General features: G+C 41.1%; 1 protein-coding gene across 2 annotated transcripts in view; it reads right to left on the reverse strand.

The window, feature by feature from the left end:
* OSBPL1A (oxysterol binding protein like 1A) overlaps nt 1-19,752 on the reverse strand; it is a 78,169-nt gene that overhangs the window by 29,199 nt on the left and 29,218 nt on the right. The window contains exons 1-2 of one of the 2 annotated variants that reach the window (XM_058025775.1): nt 18,524-18,659; nt 1,203-1,365 (exon numbers count right to left, since the gene is read on the reverse strand). Coding sequence is in view for 1 of the 2 variants with exons in the window: in XM_058025766.1 (XP_057881749.1) it covers nt 1,203-1,365 (163 nt within the window). In the remaining variant the exon portion in view is untranslated. Of the gene's footprint in view, nt 1-1,202; nt 1,366-18,523; nt 18,660-19,752 lie in introns of those variants that run through there. The other variant, XM_058025766.1, reaches the window with a different exon arrangement.

Raw genomic sequence — 19,752 nt, forward strand, 5'->3', positions numbered from 1 at the left:
AGAGACTACATTCCAACTGCATCAGATAAAGAACTATTCTCTGCTTTGTTGACAATCAAAAGAGCCTGAGGCCTTTCAGCAGAATTGTTCCTTTGGTTCCAGAGGAAGAACCTGTTTTAGTGTTCCTCAGTCTCTTCTACTTGAAGGCTTGATAAATCTGCTGCTGTGCCAAAGAGCAAAGTCTCCTTCACAAAGTTGATTCACTGTTCCTGTGCATAGACTTCCTTTGCCTGTTTTTTCACGGCTTAAGTTTCTCACTGCTGAACACCTACCAAGGAGTCTGGGAACACTGCTTTTCTCATCTGTTCAGTTCAGAACACTGCTTTTCTCATCTGTCAGAAGCATCAGACAGTTCAGTTCACTGAAAAAGTAACCCCATCCTTGCTAGTGAAGTTTGCCATCACAACCCAATTGTCTGCTACAGTTAGATTATGTTCACCCTCAAGCTTTTACAGATCCCTTGTAGTTGTAGACAGGTGTGTGCTGCCGGATCACCCAGTTAGAGCTACTGCTGAGCTGCATGCACTATGTACAGCCTCTCTATACAAATGCATGCTGCAATCATTTCAGGCAGCTCAGAATCTTCCAACTATTGGCATATTCTGCATATGAAATTATGAAAGGTATTCAACTGAAGAACAGATAAGGAAAGAAAAGACATTTAAGAAATGCATGCAGGATTTTGATTCATCCTTTTCTTTCACGTTTAACACTTCACGTACACAAAACTGAAATAAAACAAGCCCTTCTTAATATCATTATCCCTAAAAATTAGGGATTTTTATAGTCTTAGTCTTAACAACACAACAAAGGAAAAAGCACACATCACCACGGACAAAGCAAGTCAGAAGGCTACAAGATACAGTTATCTTTCCCAAAATAGGAGCCTTATGTTTTGCTATTAAAAAAAAAGGGTGTAGACTCTCAAGCAATCAGACCTTTCACTTCTGTCCTGTGGTTTTCTAACCTTTGGTCATCCTAGGGTGAAGCAATACAATTCTGCAGGTGAGCTCTGGCAAATTTTTACAGTCTTACTCATAAAACACACCAAGCTTACTCCTAAAATTAGGTCTGTGTTAGAAAGGCAGAGATTTCACTTGAAGTTAGACTGCTTCCACCTTCTTCCCCCACCCCACCTGCCCCCAAAGCATTCACTACACACATGTTGTCTACATACTCACATTCTAGACATCACCACTTACCTGAAACAGCATCATAGAACTGCTCTTCACTGAGGATGCTGAGAGGCGGAGATCCCTTAACCAGAGACTGCTCTAGTTCATGGTGCTCGGTAGCGAGTGTCTCTAATGCTTCTGACAAGATCTTGTTTTTCTCCTGCTCATGCTCCAGTTTCAAATTCCTCACCTATAAGTAGATACATGTATGAATAAAATCTCATCTCTCTGAAGAATGTGTAGCTGGAAGCTATTCAGAAAATAGACTCTAATGAATAAATAACTAGCAAACAGCTGGAACTGAAACCGCATGGATTAATGAGAATATTACAGTACTTGTGTGATGACAATAAGGTTGTTAGTCAGCATCTTTAGTAGCTGAAAAATCTGACATGTAAGATCTGACAGTATCAATCACAATTCTGTAAGTGAATTGAAGCCAGATAACTATACCCTAAAACAGAGGGGAAATATTTACAGCTCTACTTGGATGACCTTAGCTACAGAGTCAGTGATCGGTTTCTACGCGCACCAAGCTCCTTCTACTAGTCCGCTCCAATTTAGGCCAAGCAGCATCATCTAAATTGAATTACAGAGCAAATGTGAATGCCAGCTACAAATAACTACAACTGAACTATGAGCTGAAAACATTTAACCCTGAAGATTACAGAAGGAGGTTAAGAAAGAGATTCCTCTGGTAGCTGACTTAACGTTGATATAAACAGCCCTCCCTCTGAACTCCCTGAACAGTTTGCAGAGGAGCCAGAAGTTAACAAAAAGAGAAGCCCAGCCAGCAGACAGTGGACCTTTTTTAAAACCCACACATGCAATGGGCTCCAGGGCAGATGATGTTATCCATGTTTTGAGTTCAGTACTAGTAATGGAAAAGCAACATGTCCTTCCTATTTCCTCTTTTTATTTTTTGCTGATGCCTCCCTGCCTTCTGTGTCTGCCAGTAGAGGGGAAAGGGCTGTGGCTGAAGGCTCAGAAATGGCCACTTCTCCCAGCTCAACAAGGCTTCAGCGTGCTGCTACCTCTCCTTCAGTCCCTAAACCATCGAGTCTTGCCCTTTCTTCCTTCCAGTCCCTTTTAGAAAGCATCCCCAACCCCTGCCTTGTCCTCTAGTTTACTCTCAAAGGTCAGTTTACAACACTAATTCCCCTTCCACTAAGAACATGCAAGGACATGACAATTAATCTCTTGGAACAGTTACAGGGACAACTTACACATATACCAACATTACCTTTTTGAATCTAATTTAAGAACTGTTCCTATGTCCTCTCTGGTTACAGTTTACATTAAAGCTTTACTTTGGAGGCTTCAGCCCCCTCGGTTATAACCACTTCTCAAACAGTGGATTCAGAGCTGAGCACAAAAGGAGCTAGCAAGGAGATATTAAAAGAGATTTGCCACTTCCAGAAAAGAGCTTCTATGCTGGTGAAAACATATCCTCTAGAGAAAGATTTATAGAAGAAATTTTCACCCCCTCAGTTGTGCCAAATACTAAATCAGCTGTTTTGGCTGCCAGGCTCTGAGTATAAGGGGGGAATCCAATTAAATGATAATTAAAAGAGTATAAAATTGGGTTGCTAATTGAAAGCAGAAAAACCAGTAAGTCACTTACTGTCTAATAGTTTCACTCTGAACAAAATGAAAAAATCTGGACTAGTTACTGTCACTTTCATTTAAAGTTTACTCTGACAGTACCAATGAAGCCAATTACTGCAATGTTTCATACAAATCAGACATGCCATTGCAAAAGATCTTTTTATTAGGCAGTTTCTGCTAAATACATTTGGTACACTGTCAAACAGTTATGGAACCACCAGCTTAGAGAAACAGCATCAGTATTTTGCTCTCTTGATACAGGGAGGATAGAGGCCTGAAAATAAAATGGTACTTTTCATTCTTATTAAACAGCAAAGTAAAATCAGTTATGAAAATGCTATTTGCAATAATACTGTATTTGTACAATTGAATTAGATGCCATTATGCTATAATGCTTCGGTAAGTGATTTGAGTGATTTAAATCTTGATCTAAAACTTACAATCTAAAAATTGAAATAAAATTGAAACAATCTAAAAACCTGGACCCTTTCAGCATCCTTTAGTCACAGTTGTGTGACTAAAGAAGCAACAACACACACAGGCCTAAGACCACACCTGCTCCAAAAAAGTATTTTCCTGACCTTAAGGTTGCTCTGTCCTATCATAATGTAGAGCTAGTCAGAATTGCAGAAGGTGTACTACAAATAAATTCTCTTTTTGTAAAATCAATTTCCAGCTTTACAGTAAGGTTCACTTTTCTGTGTGCTCCCAGACCTCCTCATTGCCAGACACTTACTAGTACAGCAATTATACACCAGTAGGCAACAAAGAACCAAACTTTTCAGCTGTTCCATAAGCAACAGGGTGCTAGCCAGAAGCTAAGGAATAAAGAAAACCCACTTAATTTTATTGTTTGCAGTTGTTGGAATGTTCATTCATAACTGAATAAACTGGATTTAAAGCCCCCTTAATCAATATTTAGGGGCTTGAGATGAAAAGTTATAATATAGCATTTTTTTCAACAGTATGGAGGTTATGGGATGGACACACACATTCAGACAGAGTCCAGAGATTGCCCTACCAATCTCTACAGCCTGGCACCTCTACATTAGTCATTCCTTGAGGGCCGTTGTCAGGAAACACTGCAACAACATCACATCCTTAAGCACCAAAACAGTTTCACAGCATCAACATGAGAATGAAAAAAGATTTTAAAAATGATTCTACTACCCTTATTTTATTGATTTTGCCTGTAGAGAAGCAATGCTGGGAGAGATAAAGCTGGCACAACCCTGACGTACTCAACAACACAGGAGAAAGAACCTTGCTTGAAATAAGCAGGGTTTTTTTGAACACCAAGCAGCTTTAAGAGATACTTCCATTTTGTCAATAATAAAAGTCAAAGTAATGAAGTTCACCTCCTAAAACCTACTTACAGTAAATTGAATGTAAAGGGATGATGTTGTTTTGCTTTCTCAGAATCACATACATTCTCTTCCCAGTTTAACATGAAACACTGCAGGCAGATTGGGGCTGCTTTCAGAGCATAAGATTATTGTAATTGACCAACTGAGTGATAAGTTTTCCCAAAATGTAAGCAGCAGATTTCCATTTTGCATGATTTTGCCATGCTCTATTTCTCATTCACAAGACACGGTCAATGAACAGGATTCTGAGGTGAATTAGTCCATCTACCTTGCTACTCCACCACCACTTTTGGAGATGGCATTTCAGCTTTATCCCTTTTGCAGAAGCTGTTTCTTTCCCATTGTGTCTTTCTTCAGTGTCTCAACACAAAAACATCTGCAAGATTACAGAAGGAACCTCCAGACTAGCTTTAAAATTTGTTATTAATACAAAAAGTGTAGGATTCATGTAATAAGCAGGAAGAAGAGCATAAAACAACAAAGCTGAGAAGCATTTCAGTCTATTAAACTGGTTGCAGAGAGATCAGTGTTCTTCAGTGAAGTATCACCTGATTTTATGAAGTTGCATCAGCTGAATCTTAATAATTTTATGAACTGACAGAAATATTCATGTAATGCAGTAAATATCACACCAAAATGATGCAGATACCTGTGTTACACACAGTTCTGGAAATCCAGTCTGAGCAAGAGGAAGTATTGGAATAATCATTTTACTGACAGCCTGAGTAAGGCACAGCTTGTCATCCAGCTGTGGTTTCTGTACCTTTCATGGTGGTGCCTCAGCTGAGAGACAGATGGCAAATCTTACTGGGTTCAGCTCCTCATCCTCCAACCATGGAATGGCTGCCACCATTAGACCCCTGTCACTGGTGCCCACAATGCCTGTGCCACCAGCAGCATTCTCAGCTTTCCTCAGAGCCTTACACAGAAAGTGGCACCGAGTGCTCAAGTGAACCCGGCATGAGGCCAGCTGAGCTCCCAATGCCCAACTGGCGAGGCCTCCCACCTTATCCCTGTCAGGAGCTGTTGTGAACCACAGCAAATAGTTATCAATGAAGCTGGGCTTGTGCTCACACTGTTAGTCAAGGACACTTTAGATCAGTCCTGCTCCATCTCCAAAGAGAATGGTATTACAGTCAAACTTCAGATTTCCTGTTTCTGATGGAAGCTATCTACCCTTGTCTCACAGAAGCAAACAATCACTCCATCATTATCCTTACAGCTATAGACATAGCTATAACCTCAGACTGAAGTCTTGGTGGTTCTCTGTCAGTGTATCTAGATCAGTGCAACAATCCACTTTTAAAAACATACTTCTCCAGCTGAAGATGTTTGATATCCACGGTCTGGTGCTAGTTTCACTTTTGGTTTAATTGAATAGAAATCTGCTTCCAACAGCTTCCTATATAACATTCCTGTAAACACTACAGTAAAATTTGCTATTTGTGAACTCCACATTGTAAGTTTAAATGGTAGAAGGGAGTTATTTTAGCAATCAAACTGCTCTTTCTTTTGTTAAAGGAAAATAACAAACTATTTGCAGATACTCTATTGCCTTCCATATTATCTGAAATCCTGCTAAGCACAAGAGCATGGTTTAAAAGTTAATTTCTTCATTGTGTACTACTGGCAGAAACTTCATATGCTTATTCCAAAATATCAAAAAGCTTATCTGTGTGTAACATACACCAGTCCCACTCTGTTCTGTACCCTCAGTCTTACTTAGGTAGGTAGGAGACCAGTAACAAGCACCAAACCACTCTTTTTTATTCCCTTTTTTCTTTTTTAATGGGTAAAGTCTTGAACTATATCAGCACAGCCTGTAACCAAGGCCTCTCTGTCCATCCTGAAGACATCTTAGTACAATACACAAAATACTTGCTTTGTTTGGTGCTGGATGCCTTTAATTTAAATTAATGCACAACAACAGTGGCACTTCTGTGGGGTAGGAAAGGATCACACCACTCTATGCTCAGCTAATAACTGATCATCTCAGCAACATGCTACTGCAGCTGAAAATAAGCACTAAAGCAAACATACAGCGAGCAAGGCATAAAACAAATACAGACACCCAATAATATGCAGTGCTACATGCTTTCAACATTAGAACAGTAAACTAAAACACAGCATACCTTAGATCCCACTTCTCCTGGACTGAGAGAGGAAAGACAGACTTCACAACACTGCAGTGTGATTTAGCTGAATTTTATTTTCAGGCACTCAACCTCAGTGCTAGGAGCGACTGCCCAAAACACACAGACTTCAGAGTTGTGCTGAAAGGAAGTACCTCCTCTTTCACAGAGAAACCATGAGGGGATCTGAAGGCAGACTCTGCTGGAATGTCAGAACACTGCGTACCAACCCTGCTCTGCAGTAAGCTGAGCACAGGAGAGCTGCCCGTGACACCGCCTCACCAACCGCTCTCATGCCTCAGAAGGGAGGGTTTGCTTTTCAAAATCAATGGCCTCGTCCAACTGCCACAGAAATTCCATCCCCCCAAAATGTCATTTCTGATGGGATATTTGCCACAAAGCACAGAAATGAGGTGCAAGTTTCAGCTGGAAGGTAGCGGCTAGATTAATACCTGGCTGGAAATTAACACATGACCAAGGAATCAGAAAAACACTGCTATAGTAGAAGTGGGATTTTTATGCGAACATCTCCCAGTGCTTTATATGTGCAATAATAAAGCAAAGCAAATCAAACCTGCCATTTGTTTCACACTACATCTATTCATCTGAAGCTGATAGTTTCCAGGATCAGCTACTCCAACAGGACATACTATACTGAAAGAGAGAACTTAGCACTGCACTGTAACACACTGCACTACAGAAAACTCGTCACAGAAAGCACTGGAAATCCAAAACAAGAACTCTGTCCCTTCTGTGATTTTCATACCAAACAAAAACCCCTACCAAAAACGTTAGGCAAAGAGTGGAAACCACAACCTCGCTGCAGAGTTTGATATATACACAGTTTGTCTATTCTAACAAGCACAGTTGTAATTTTGCTGTTAGTACAATACAGTCCCTATTGCTAGTGCCTTCTTGCATAAGCCAGTCCCTTGTGATGTCCAGTTTGAACTAGTGCTGAGTAAATCTATTAATGTAGAATGAGAACTAAAAAACTCACTAGAATAAGCCAGGCCTGCCTCTGTGTCTTGAACAAAGGTAGAAATATAAAGACTGAGTATTTTCCTCGAGGTGTGTCTGTTTAGAAATGAAACAGTTCTATATATTTTGCTAACTAACTTCAAAGCATGCTACTGCAACACTAGTTCTACAGGATAGACTTCTAAGAAAAGTGCTGTTAAGACTTTCTGCTACCTGGAATAGTACCAAATTGCTGCTTAAGCTGCTACTGAAGTGAAAAATGAAACCAGTTGTTCTCAAGGAGAACTCACTCCAAAAGTTCTCATAGTTTTAACCATAATTGAACTTCAATACTTCCCAGATGTTTCCCAGAAAGAAAACAAATTTTAGAAAAGGATTGATTTTTACCTCTTCTCATGGGACTTAACTCCCACTAAGCACACATCAGTATATGATATGAGTATGTATAATCATGCTTTTCTCTTAAATCTTCCACTCCAAAAAGCAGGAACAGTTCTAGTTTCAGAATGCTGCTTTGCAAGTATGCCTCAGGTGTTTGAGGCACTAGATAAAGGAATGAGTGACTTACGAATACTCCTATGGCCCATCAAAAAACTGCAAGTGTGACAGCACACATTAAAGCAACAACAGAATGTTCCCAAACAGATGCAATCAATTTCATGAAGACATCCCCAGATTCCTAAAGCATGTAAATATTTTACACAAACCTTTCAGAGTTCTGATCTGTTTATACACAAGCCCTTCTACAAAGAACCTCTTGCTGACTCACTACTCCCCAGCACCATCAAGCACAAGGGACTTGTGACAAATGTCTGCTATGTAAACATATGTTAAAGTCTTGCATCCTAACTCTTCATTTGCTGGAGTAAACCAGCTCCTGTAAACTTCATCACAGCCTTGACTTTACCCAGGGAACAGAGGACTGATCCAAAATAGGTCATGATTTACTTCAGCCATTACTTCTTGCTCAGGTTTTCCCCCTCTCTGTGCCATAAGCCTGTCAGTTACCCAGCTTCAGAGATCTATCACATCTAAACCCAGCATAGTTAGAAAGTGAAAGTGAATTAAACTACTGCTACTCCAACTACTGAAAAGCAAAACAAGATGTGATCACTTAACTGAGGAGGTAAGCTGAGCTCACTGGTGATAGGCAAATGGTTATTTACTGTATCACAAGACAGCATCAGTCTTCATCTCTAAAGTCCAGCCAGCTGACTCTACAGCATCAGAGTACCACATCTCACTGAGATCATCATATTCAAAAGAGAAAACACTTGGAGGCAACAGCTGGCTTGCTTTCAGACCCATATACAGAAAACATCACCAATACAGTTTCTTTTTGTACAAAGGCTGAAAGACCCACATACACACAGCCAAACCCCATACATACCAATTTAAAGTCCTGGTAATCTGTTCTCTTACATCCCAACCCGAAGTCTATAGAGGAAAGCAAAGACTTTGTAGAACAAGTCATACGACTGCCTCAGTCATTCCCCAGATGAACACAAGAGTTCATTGTTAGTCAACCATGAACATTCACATCAAAGTTCAAGAGGACGAGTTTAGCAGGGTTGATTTGGAACTGTTACATTTCATTCTTCTGAGCACAGAGTTGTAGTATCTCCCTATATTTGATTTAATAATATAAATTAAATTCTGCTAATGAAGGAAAGGATCAGGTATGATCATAAAACTTAGAAAAATACAGCAGAAGCAGCAGTAGAAGCAAAAGTCATGCTATCCACACAGAAGGAACTCTTACTTTGGCAGGATCATGTCAACTCAGGCAGACATTTAGGCTGTAAGAGATCTGATATTCAAGAGAAAAGCCGAAGATGCTGAGAGCACGCAGCAGCCTTATCTCGGTGTACATGTCTAATATAAAAATTCATCATTCAAAACTGCTGGGAACAACAGTTTCTGAACTGGCCACATGCTAGGGACAAGGACTGTTTGCCTCCCACCTTTCCCTTCTAACACACTAACACTTCCTCCTCAACACGGACCTTGCTGCCTTCCTTCCCCTCTCCTGTTTCCACATTTGGCTATGTCAAAGTGTGTTTATTCAGAGGCTGTTGAAGCACTGCAATTTTAACCAGTGGAGAATGTCGCAGTTCCCAGCCAGGAACCTGTCTAAAAGCACATGAGCAAACTGCAGAGACTAATTGCTGATTACAGATTAGAAGGCTGGTTTTGGCTAAAAATCTTGGATTTGAGTTTCTGTCAGAGAAACTGCTTTCTTCAAAGTGTTTCTGCACAGTCGAGACCTAAAAAAGCTCTTTCTGGCTTGTTTCTAAAGTGAGACTCAATGGCAATTCTAAGCCTTCCTCTCAAATGTATTTGTTTTTCCCATTTTACTTAAACAATTTAACTGTAATCTGATAAATGTCGTAAGGTCCACTTAGGTTTGAAAGCTGCAGAAATTGCCAGTCTCCAGAGCCCATTCTGTCCCTACTTGAGTTCCAGTACTATAATACTGATTAGTCAAATACCAGGACTTCAAAGAAAAAGCCTTCTGTTTTTGTCATTTTCTGTGAAGTATTGTTTCTATTCTGAGTAATGCTGAAATTAAATATTGCTGCTATTCACTCTTGCCAATACTAATGCCAAAACAAGCTGGGAGTCAATGACATCTGCAGCGATGCACGCATTTGGGAAGCGCACTTTGAGTTGCAGACCTACGAGATTACCCGAGATAAACGACACCCCAAGGATATTTCGCTGCCCCAGTGAGTTTAAGTGAGTTTATGTTCTCAGAGGCATATGCCACAAGTAACTTTCCTCAAACTAAAGGCCTCATTGAAGCTGATCTATCATACTGATGCCAGCAGAACCAGAACACCACACTGCTGCATGCTTTCAGATCTGGTAGAGATCATTTTTTGTCTTCTCCTTTTGAGGGACTGGACATCTTTGAAGTTTGCTAGTCCTACAGAGAGACCAGATTTTAAGATGTAAGGGATCTTAAGAATGCATACAGGAAACATTTTCTTTTTATTCTTAAGGACTGTTTTGAAAATAGATCTTAAGGCAGTTTTGATTTAACTACTTCCCTTAAGCATTCTTCTGTATACACCACTGATTACTTTGATCAACCCCTTTGTAATCTCTCCCCCACACTTCTTCCCAAATGGATTATGGCAAGTGCATGTAATGTTTTTTCTTTTGAAGCAAATGTCATGTTTTTGCCATGTTATTGTTGGCTCTTACTGGCTTAGTAGTGCTGCTGGACTCAATTGTTGACTCAGTGAAAACAGCTTCCTATTTAAAAAAATTAACACTTCTGAAGCTGGCTGTCTGTTGTACAAGCTCTGCATTGGGAATCTTGTTAATTATTCATCATTCATTAAGTCTAACTGACGGGTTTTTTAAGAAGAAATTCCAAAACAAACATGCATGCCTGTACAGTTGTTCTGCACTTCTGAAAAACTCAAGATGTCTCACTTGCCAGTTTTTATTTCATTTTGGATACCAACCAAATTGAAGTGAAAAAATGTTACATAGGCCAGAAATCAACAGTGAGTTTTACAATGCAATGCTGGAGTTCTTGTCTCCAAATAAAATCCACTTTGGAAAGCATTCTTTGCTGTTTCTGCTATAGTCCAGAACACGTTCTTCCCACATTTCCAATATTAAAGAATCAGACTTCAAAGACCAATACAGATGCAAAAATCCCACTTCTACTTCAGATTTTAGAAGACTTGGAGCATTAAGAAGATTGCCCCTTCTTAGGGATGATTTTTCTCTGAGACACTGTTTTTGTCCTTACTTCTAAGCAGGCAACAGCCAGCAGACTTCAGCCAGGCCCGGGGTAGGGTAATAAGACATTTCCTGAAATTAGAGTCAGTCATGCAGACATTTGTCCAGCAGTTAGAGCAGACAGATAAATATGCTCTGGAGTACAGAAATTCAGTGCAGAACTAGATAATCCAAATGTTCTCATTAGTGGAACAGATCCTTTCTACTTATGAATGATCTCAAACACTTTTGCCCTTATGTGATAGAGACTTTATACTGTTGTTGTGTTTGAGTTTTTAAAAAAATTTTTTAAGAACATTGCAGCAAAGTTATTTACTGTTAAGTATTCTATTTACTGCTCTCCTATATGGAATCCAGCAGCATCTATAGTTCAGAGGAAGAAGTGACCCCAGATTAAACTTCTAAATTCTCCCCACTACAAACTGAAACAGAATCTGACAGTCTAGAATGACATATCATTTTTTAGATTCATTAAATTGCATGTGTAAACAAAGACAATACTAGAAAAGCACTGATCACATATTATCAGCTCATCTTGGACACATGGTTCCTTGAAATTTTCTAACACTACTGTACTGGACTGCCCCTTAAGTATTTGTATGTCGAAGGATTGTTCAAACTAGAGAAGAAGGGGCTCAGGGCAAATCTCATCTATATACATACCTGAAGGGAGGATGAGAAAACAGCTGAAGCCTGGCTCCTCTCAGTAGTGCCCAGTGGAAGGAGAGAAAAAAATGAGCACAAGTTGAAAGGCAGGAAATCCTCTATGATTGTCAAAATGTCTTCTTTTCACTGTGATGGTGACTGAGCACTGACACAGGCTGCCCACGGAGGTTATAGAGCCTTTATTCTTGGAGATACTCAAAAGCCATCTGGACATGGTCCTGAGCAACCAGCTCCAGGTTGCCTTGATTGAGCAGGGGGGGTGGACCAGAGGACCTCCAGAGGTCCCTTCCAACCTCAACCATTTCCATTTTGCTCTTCTGTGAAATTAGGGTTTAGGCCTTAGTCCCAAATGTCGCTTCAGAGGTGGAGGAGATTCAGGTCAGACAAAACTAGATTTCTGCTATCCATAGGCACAGATGCCTGCTGTTTAAGGTTTCCAGCTGTCTGAAACAGCCAGCTCATTTTAACCTCAATTTGATTTGTCTGACCTTGCAGCAAGTGTTTCACTGGAAAAACACACAATCCAATTTGGATGCATAGCACAGGACACATCCACAATTAATAATATTGGGATTTACAGAAAGGTATAAACTACTGACAAACATGGATTACCACATTAGCTAGAGGAGGTATACTACTATCTTGACAACTCAAGATTTGTCCTCACCACAATGATCAAAGCCTTGTTTATGGGTATCTCATTAGTTTATGTCTATCAGGGGAAAACCACCAAGTTCCTGCAGATGCTTTTCTGCTGCTGCAGCTCTGCACAAGACCTGGAGGCTGATACTCTGACCATTTACACTGAATATTTCCAGACAAGATTAGTTTTGTTCTCTCTACCCTTTCTCTCACCGTAGTTTTTGACTCAAAAAAGAGGGATGTGCAATAGCACCACTATTATATTTCAAGACTAACAAGAAGCTGTATTCCTATTTAAAGGTCAAACATACTTGAACAAGATTTTGTTGTGGAAGCTGTGTAGCTTTGGCAACATAAAACTCCTTGAAGCAGATGAAAAAGTTTGCGGTCTACTAAAGTACCCCTACATTATGAAGGTACACTGCAGACCCTTTCAAATAGGCACGCTCTAAAGCCATTCTCAAAGTCTACTAGCACTTGGACCTATGGATCCAGGAGTTATTGCATTGATGTTCACATTTTAACATTGATAATGTAGCCCTGACAAGCACGAGAGGAGGGAAAACATTCCTATTAAAAAACACTGAGTCCATTTACCTTACAAATGGCTCAACATGAAGCTATGCAAGCAAGGTAAGCACATCACAGGTGTCACTCCCAAAGACAAGATGTTCAGATGAGGGCTGTGCTTAGAAAGCCAGGCATCATCTTTATACAGGCCTCATCAGGATGTTCACAACAAATGGATACACTCTGTTTGTTAGAGGAGCTCTACCTTACCATTTATTTGCAGTAACATTCGGTTCACTATAAATGGAGCATAAATTGTTTTGTGTGTGCTAATCAACCTGGAGAGCATAGGCCTGTATTTCCCATTTATACATAATACTGAAAGCATTTATTATTAAAGTGTATTATTGCTGCATTTCAAGGAGAGTGATATTAAGAACAATACAAGCAATGTAGAGAAGGAGTTTGCTAGCATTCCTTTATGAACAGGCATGGCATGTACCTTCAAGGAAAACTTCAACACCAGTGATTTATTTTCAGGGTAAATGCTTTCTAAACACAGTCCATTTACCAATTCTAGTGATATTGCCAGTGACTCAGCAGCTAGCATTACACTAAGGCATTTCATCAGTGGACAGCAGAGCAAGCAGAGATAACACACTTCTGAATACTAATATTAAAACAAATAAAGCTTTTAAAGTCACTGCCTTTCTAGGGGAGTGAGGAGAGGGAGGCCAACAAGTACACATTTGGACACCAAAAAACGAGACAAGAGGTCAAACTCCACCATTGCTTACCCTGATTATAAAAATGGTATCAGCTCTAATAAGTCAGAATAAAAAAAAGTCCAAAAAGCAGTTCTGGTTAAAATACCATGACTGTGACCTGGTGAAGTTTAGGTTATAAACAAAAAACACAAGGGACAATACACTCTCCCCATAAACACTAGTACTGTCTAAATGGAAATCATCCCTTTTTTTTATTTTTACTTCATAGCTGGAAGACCCCTGTATTTCATGGAACCAAAGTGACTAAAATAAGCCAACTGAAAAAATGAGAAAGAACATCAGAAAAGTAAGTTTAGATTCAGTCAATCTCCTTTACTCAAGGAAAGGCTACACATGGACAGCTTATTAGCCCATAAGGCAAGAGATCTGGCATCGCTGATGTTTAAGGAAACCAATAAAACTAAAATATACTAAAATCTCACTACATGACAAACTTAAGATGATGGAACAACTGTTAAGTGGCACAAAGCCTTAAGTTACTTACACTGCCCAGAAATGCTGCTTTTAAAACAGCTTCACACAAAATACATGCATAATAAAGAGTTAAATGTTCTTCCTCCCCCAAAAGCATGTGTCAATACCCAATACTGGATAGACTACATGAAATTTGTTTTTCATATGTGTAGAAATTATTATTTTTAATTATTATTCTCATAAAATAGCTTTTATCAGACTTACATAGAACAAGAGGCCTTATTTCCTTATATATTAATTTTTCATAAATCAAGTTTCAAGAAAGAGAGGTCAAGAAGGAAGATACATCTTCAGAGAATTAGTATATGCGTTTGACCACAGTTATCCAGTTTGGTGTTCTGATGTTTTATGCAGCTGAGACACAAAACCAGACCACTTAGCCAGATTGTGACTGCAGTCAATTAACTAACACACTTGCCAAGCAAAATCTCAGCAAACAAAGTTAACAGATATGTTGATATGCATAGAGATTCAGCCTCCTGGGTTTTTTCAGGGCCTAATTTTTTTCCTGAACTGTTACCAGTCCTTAACTGATAATACACTAGTTGGCTTGGAGCAAAAAAGTTTTAGAACTCTGCTCTTCAACCATTCTTCCAAAACACATCAGGTACAAATTAAACCAGAACATGGAAAACAAGCTGATCAGTTTTACATGCCATGATACATCACAATGACATCAGAAGAATAGAAGTGTGTACCCTTCTCACTCCAGTTTGTTCTCTAAGCAGGAGAAAAAAACAAACAATATTCTCATAGCATTAAGTAGTGAAAACACTTAGAGAAAATATCCATCTTATACATTTCTTTTTCTGTTTGTCTCCATTAGCTGGGAGACAAGGGCATAATTTCACAAATACATTCATAGAAAACAGAATTCCTAATTCATATTTGAGAAGCTTACTCTATCAAGAACTATTCCATTACACTTGATTGCTGCTCAGTTTTTTCCCCCTGCAGCCTCAGCTAAGACTGTTTTCTCAGCATTAAAAATTAATTACTCAAACAAGTGGTACACAAGACCTTAGAAGTAAACCTCAGAGCAGGAGCTGCAGAAGCACATTAAGGAGGAGTCTCATTTCAAACCAGTATGTTTTTACACTGTGTTTCCCCAGAGGCCCATGAATGGATTCCAAGTTAGTTTACACAAGGCTGCTTAACAACAACCGCCAACAAAAAACACATCTATGGGCCAAGCGTTAACCCACTGTGAAAAGTGCAAGAGCAGCTTAGCAGTGGGCTTCCAGCTGGGCTACAAAGTGAGCAGCAGGGAATGCCTTCAGACAAGCTGTCTGACCAGCTTCCATGCAGGCTCTTTGAGCTACAGGTCAGTAAGAGTCTCTGTGTCACTACAAGTCAGTATGTCGCTTTGTACACTTCAAAGTAACCTCCTTCCTTGCAGGTGGTGATATGTTGTATCAGCAATCTTGAAGAAAACAAACAAATAAGAAAACAATAAAAAATCCAAACCCACCAAAAAAATCTCCAAAGTTGGGACCCTGCAGTATTAGAAAGCCCAGAAGCACTTGCCTTTTACCCTATAGTAACATCGGAGCATCCTTTTGTGAGCCAGAACCATCTTTCACCCAGAAGCCTTTCCAGCACTTGCCCAAGGATCTTACCAACTGCTTCAAAACCTATCAAATGCTTCAAAAAAAAGCACTCTGTCAACACACATAATATCCTTTCATAAAAGAACAGCAGTAATATTTACTTATCTTTCCCCTGAATGGAGACTCAATATTCTTAAAAGCTTCTGTCTAAGGCTGCTGCTTAGCTTCACTTCCCACTCTGGTGACCTATTGAATCTTGGCTGCTCTAGGGAAATGTCAGAAAAAAGAAGTTATGCTCTTTAACTCCCTCACCTCTGAGATACTTTGGACATGCTAAACTCCTGCCTCTACTAGTAAGGACACTGTCTTCACAGATCTATAGTTGGCTTTATACCTGCAAGGCTGCAGTACACTGGTAATAATGCTTTCAGAGGAAGAACACTATGCCATCCACAAACATCTCACTATCAGGTTACTCCAACTTTATCTTCACTATAGAGCTTTAGCCAAGATGAAAGATGTGCATATAGAGAACCCAAAAATTAGTATAGCACAAATCATCAAGGCATGAGTACAACTGTCCACATTCTAGCAGGGGAAAAAACCAAATGACTTTCCTGTCAGTAGCTTTGTTCTCTTATACACACTGCCTATACAGCATTCCCCAATATTTTACATCCTCTGCTCCTTGCATAAGGGAAAAATACCATTCTTTACTAGGGAGCCCATCTGAGCATAGAGAAGCTTCCATTGAACTTGTAACCTTCAAACAAGATTCAAACTGCACTAGGTGTTCCTAGTACACTTCCACTCATTTGGAGGAGAAGGGAAGAAATGGGATCAAGTCAGTTACTGACCAAGAGCCAAGAAAGGTTTTCTTGATGTAGGTACACCTTGATTCTCTCAAAAACAAACAGCTCTTGCTGTGTTCAGTCCAACCATCAACTTTTCAGAAAACTGTTCTCCTTCCCAGAAGCACACAACCTGAACAGCATTCCAGTTGTTCAGGGCATTGCCTACAGGCCTTGACACACTGGGGTTTTCCCTCGATCTCTGCTACCTTCAGCAAGAGCTGAACAGAATGGACAACATTAGTTCCTCTGTGCTCCAGTGATTGAAAGGAATAAAAATTAAAAAATAGGGCTAGCTACTTGTTTCAAAACACAAAAGAGAAAAGATCAGAAAAACAAAGGCACTGGTTTTATCAGCTGAGGGAGTATGGATTCTATAGTTCTAGGTCTAGTTCAGAAGCCAACCAATACACGATCCCCTTACTAGACCTAACTCAGAAATCTTATCACTAACCTTTTTCTTAGCTTCTCTGATTTTATTTCAGTCCCTCACCCCTCTTTATCTCTCCCTTCCATACACACCAGAGGCTCCCAAGACCTTATAGAAGTTAATGTAGCTGATGATATTGCCAGATGGAAGAAAAGGACTGCTGATGGATGCCAGGACTTCTCTAGCAGATTTGCACAGGGTGCCTTTATCAGCATTTCTCCCTTGACTGCAGATTCTCATCACTGCTCTCCTCATCTGCACCCCCACAAAGAAACAGATAATAAAATTCCTCATTAAGGAGTTATCTGGACATAGCCTACAGGCACCTTCTTCATTCACAATACAGTAAGGTAGGAAAGAGGTTTAAGTGATAACAGCCATGCTCATACCTGTCTCCCAGAAGACAAATCAGAAATATATTAAAGACAACTATTTATATGCCAAGAGCATGCAAGCATTCACTCACAAGAACACACACAGACACATCTAACATTCAATTATGATTCCAAGAAATCTGAAATAAACTAAGGCAGTGCACTGAACTTCCAGAGACTGGTATTTGCCAGTTGAACTGTGTGCACATTTTTTATTTACAGGATGTACATACAAGAGATAGCACATTACGCCATGGTAAAGATAACTAAGTTCAAGGACTATGACCCACAGTATATTGACATTAAAAAGTTTTTGTGAAAGTGACAAGCTTAATTTGTTATGACAAATTCTTTATAGCTGAAATATACAACTCAGTTAATGAAAAAGTGAGGAAACCTTTCCTGTATTCCTTATCTCATCAGCTAAGGCTTTTCACCAGCTTGTAAACAAGTCCCCTTTTTAAGACAAAAACAAACTGGAAAGAACAACAACAACTGCAAAGGCTGAAGATCAAAGCCACAAAGAGACTACAAATGAAACCAGCTTACAACTGCTACACGTTCTACAGTCATGCTGTACGAGCTCTTAATTTACTGTTACATATAACCCTTGATGGCAAAAGCGAAACTTAAGAGTCAAGATACTCATCTACACACTTTACCTAAGCACTGGTTAGTGAAGAAGCAAGGCAAAAAAGGAAAAGCCAATTTCTTTAAATAAATAATTTTCTTCTATCAATTTCACACTGCTTCAGTACAGGTAGTTCAAGTACTAGAGATGAATTTTAAACTCATTCAGAAAATCTAGCAGAGAGAATACCGTGAAAAGAACCTTAAGTTAACTTCTCCTACAACTACATAAAATAATTCAGGTTGCAAAAACTACTAGAATCAAACTGCTTTAGGAATGTAGGTTCTGATATTTGCTAGAAATAGTCCAAGGCAAATCCTGCTTTGAAACACTACTTACTAACCTTGTGCCAAAGTCACTGCAGAAAACGTTTCAAGTTGGGCAGGCTGCCTCTGACACCAACGCCCCAGTATGTACTCAGATTAAAGCAACCAAGTTACATTCCCTTTTCCCCTCTCATGTTTTAACTATTTGGCAAAAAGTATCTGTGCTCGCATCGGTTTGACACTGACGGGTTCATCCCAATGTCAAGAAGGAAGCAGAGCCACAGAGAGCAGCCCCCAGCCCATCACGAACGCTACATACCGCGGGACGATTCTGGGCAGCGCCGTTCCGAGGGAAGCCGCCCCGGCCGTAGCAGCAGCAGCAGCCCCTGCCGGGCGGGCACACGCCGCGGGCGGCCCCTTCACCTTGCACCACACGCCGCGGGCTCCGCGGCCGCCCCGGCGCGGCGCAGGGCGGGGCGGGGCGGGGAAGTGGCGGCCGCCCCGCGCAGCCGGGGCGCGGCTCCGCTCAACGCCGCTCCCGCCGGGCTCCGCCGGGCGCGGGGCGGCGGCGCAGGAGGAGCAGGAAACCAGCCCCGAACGGCGGGGCGGCCACGCCGGCTCCCAGCCCGGCTAAAAATGGCCTGATGGAGCGAGCGCGCCCGCCCCTGCCGCGCCCCCGCCCCGCCGCCGGGCTCGGGCGCTGCCCGGCGCGCACCGCCGCGGCTCCCGGGGCGGCCCGCGGGCTGTGCGGGCTCCCGAGCCGTGCGGGGCCGCCCCGCAGCACGGAGTCCCGCCGCAGTGGGTTATTTTTGGAAGCTCCCCCCGCCCCCCGCTCCCGGCTCTGCGGCGTCACAGCCGCTCCCGCCGTGCGGAGCGGGGAGGTCACGCCTTCCCGCGGCCGCCCGGAGCCCGCGTCGCGCCGCGCCCCCCGCCCGCCGAGCCCCGCACGGCGGCACCGCGGGCAAGGAGCAGCGGCGGGCAGACGGAGCGATCCGAGATTCATGCACCATTTCTAGCGCAAGTGGAGGACGGCTGAAGCTGGCTGGTTTAGTGCTGCGTTAGCAGTTTCATCTGCAGACTGCGCGATTATGCTACAATTGGCAAAGCACAGTGATAAGTAACACTAAATAAAGTTTCCTCTAGAGAGCAAAAAGTGCGTTCACTGTGGTTATGCTTACTGAAGTGAGGAGCCTCCCCTCATAAGTCAAGCAGTAGCTTCTGGTATGCTGACAATTTAAATTAGAGGGAAAAAGAATTCTCCTTAAAGATGAAAGATAGAAAGGCACCAGGCTTGAGAAAACATTAATTCTAGAGATAACTGGATTTCATGGGACATGGACAATACGATTGCAAGGTTGTATATATATTGCTTTTAAAATGCCAACAAAACTACAGTCCTGAAATCAACCCTGAGCAGCAAAAAACCAGGGCCCTGACTTATAAAGGACAACAAAGCCAAATGCTGTGGGTTTAAGAACAGTAATGATCAATGAATGTAGCTTCTTGGAAAGCTGCAAGTCTTAGGAAGAGATTATGGCATTTTAAAAA

The sequence above is a fragment of the Melospiza georgiana genome, chromosome 1 (genome assembly GCF_028018845.1).
Source record: "Melospiza georgiana isolate bMelGeo1 chromosome 1, bMelGeo1.pri, whole genome shotgun sequence".
Taxonomy (NCBI): Eukaryota; Metazoa; Chordata; class Aves; order Passeriformes; family Passerellidae; genus Melospiza; species Melospiza georgiana.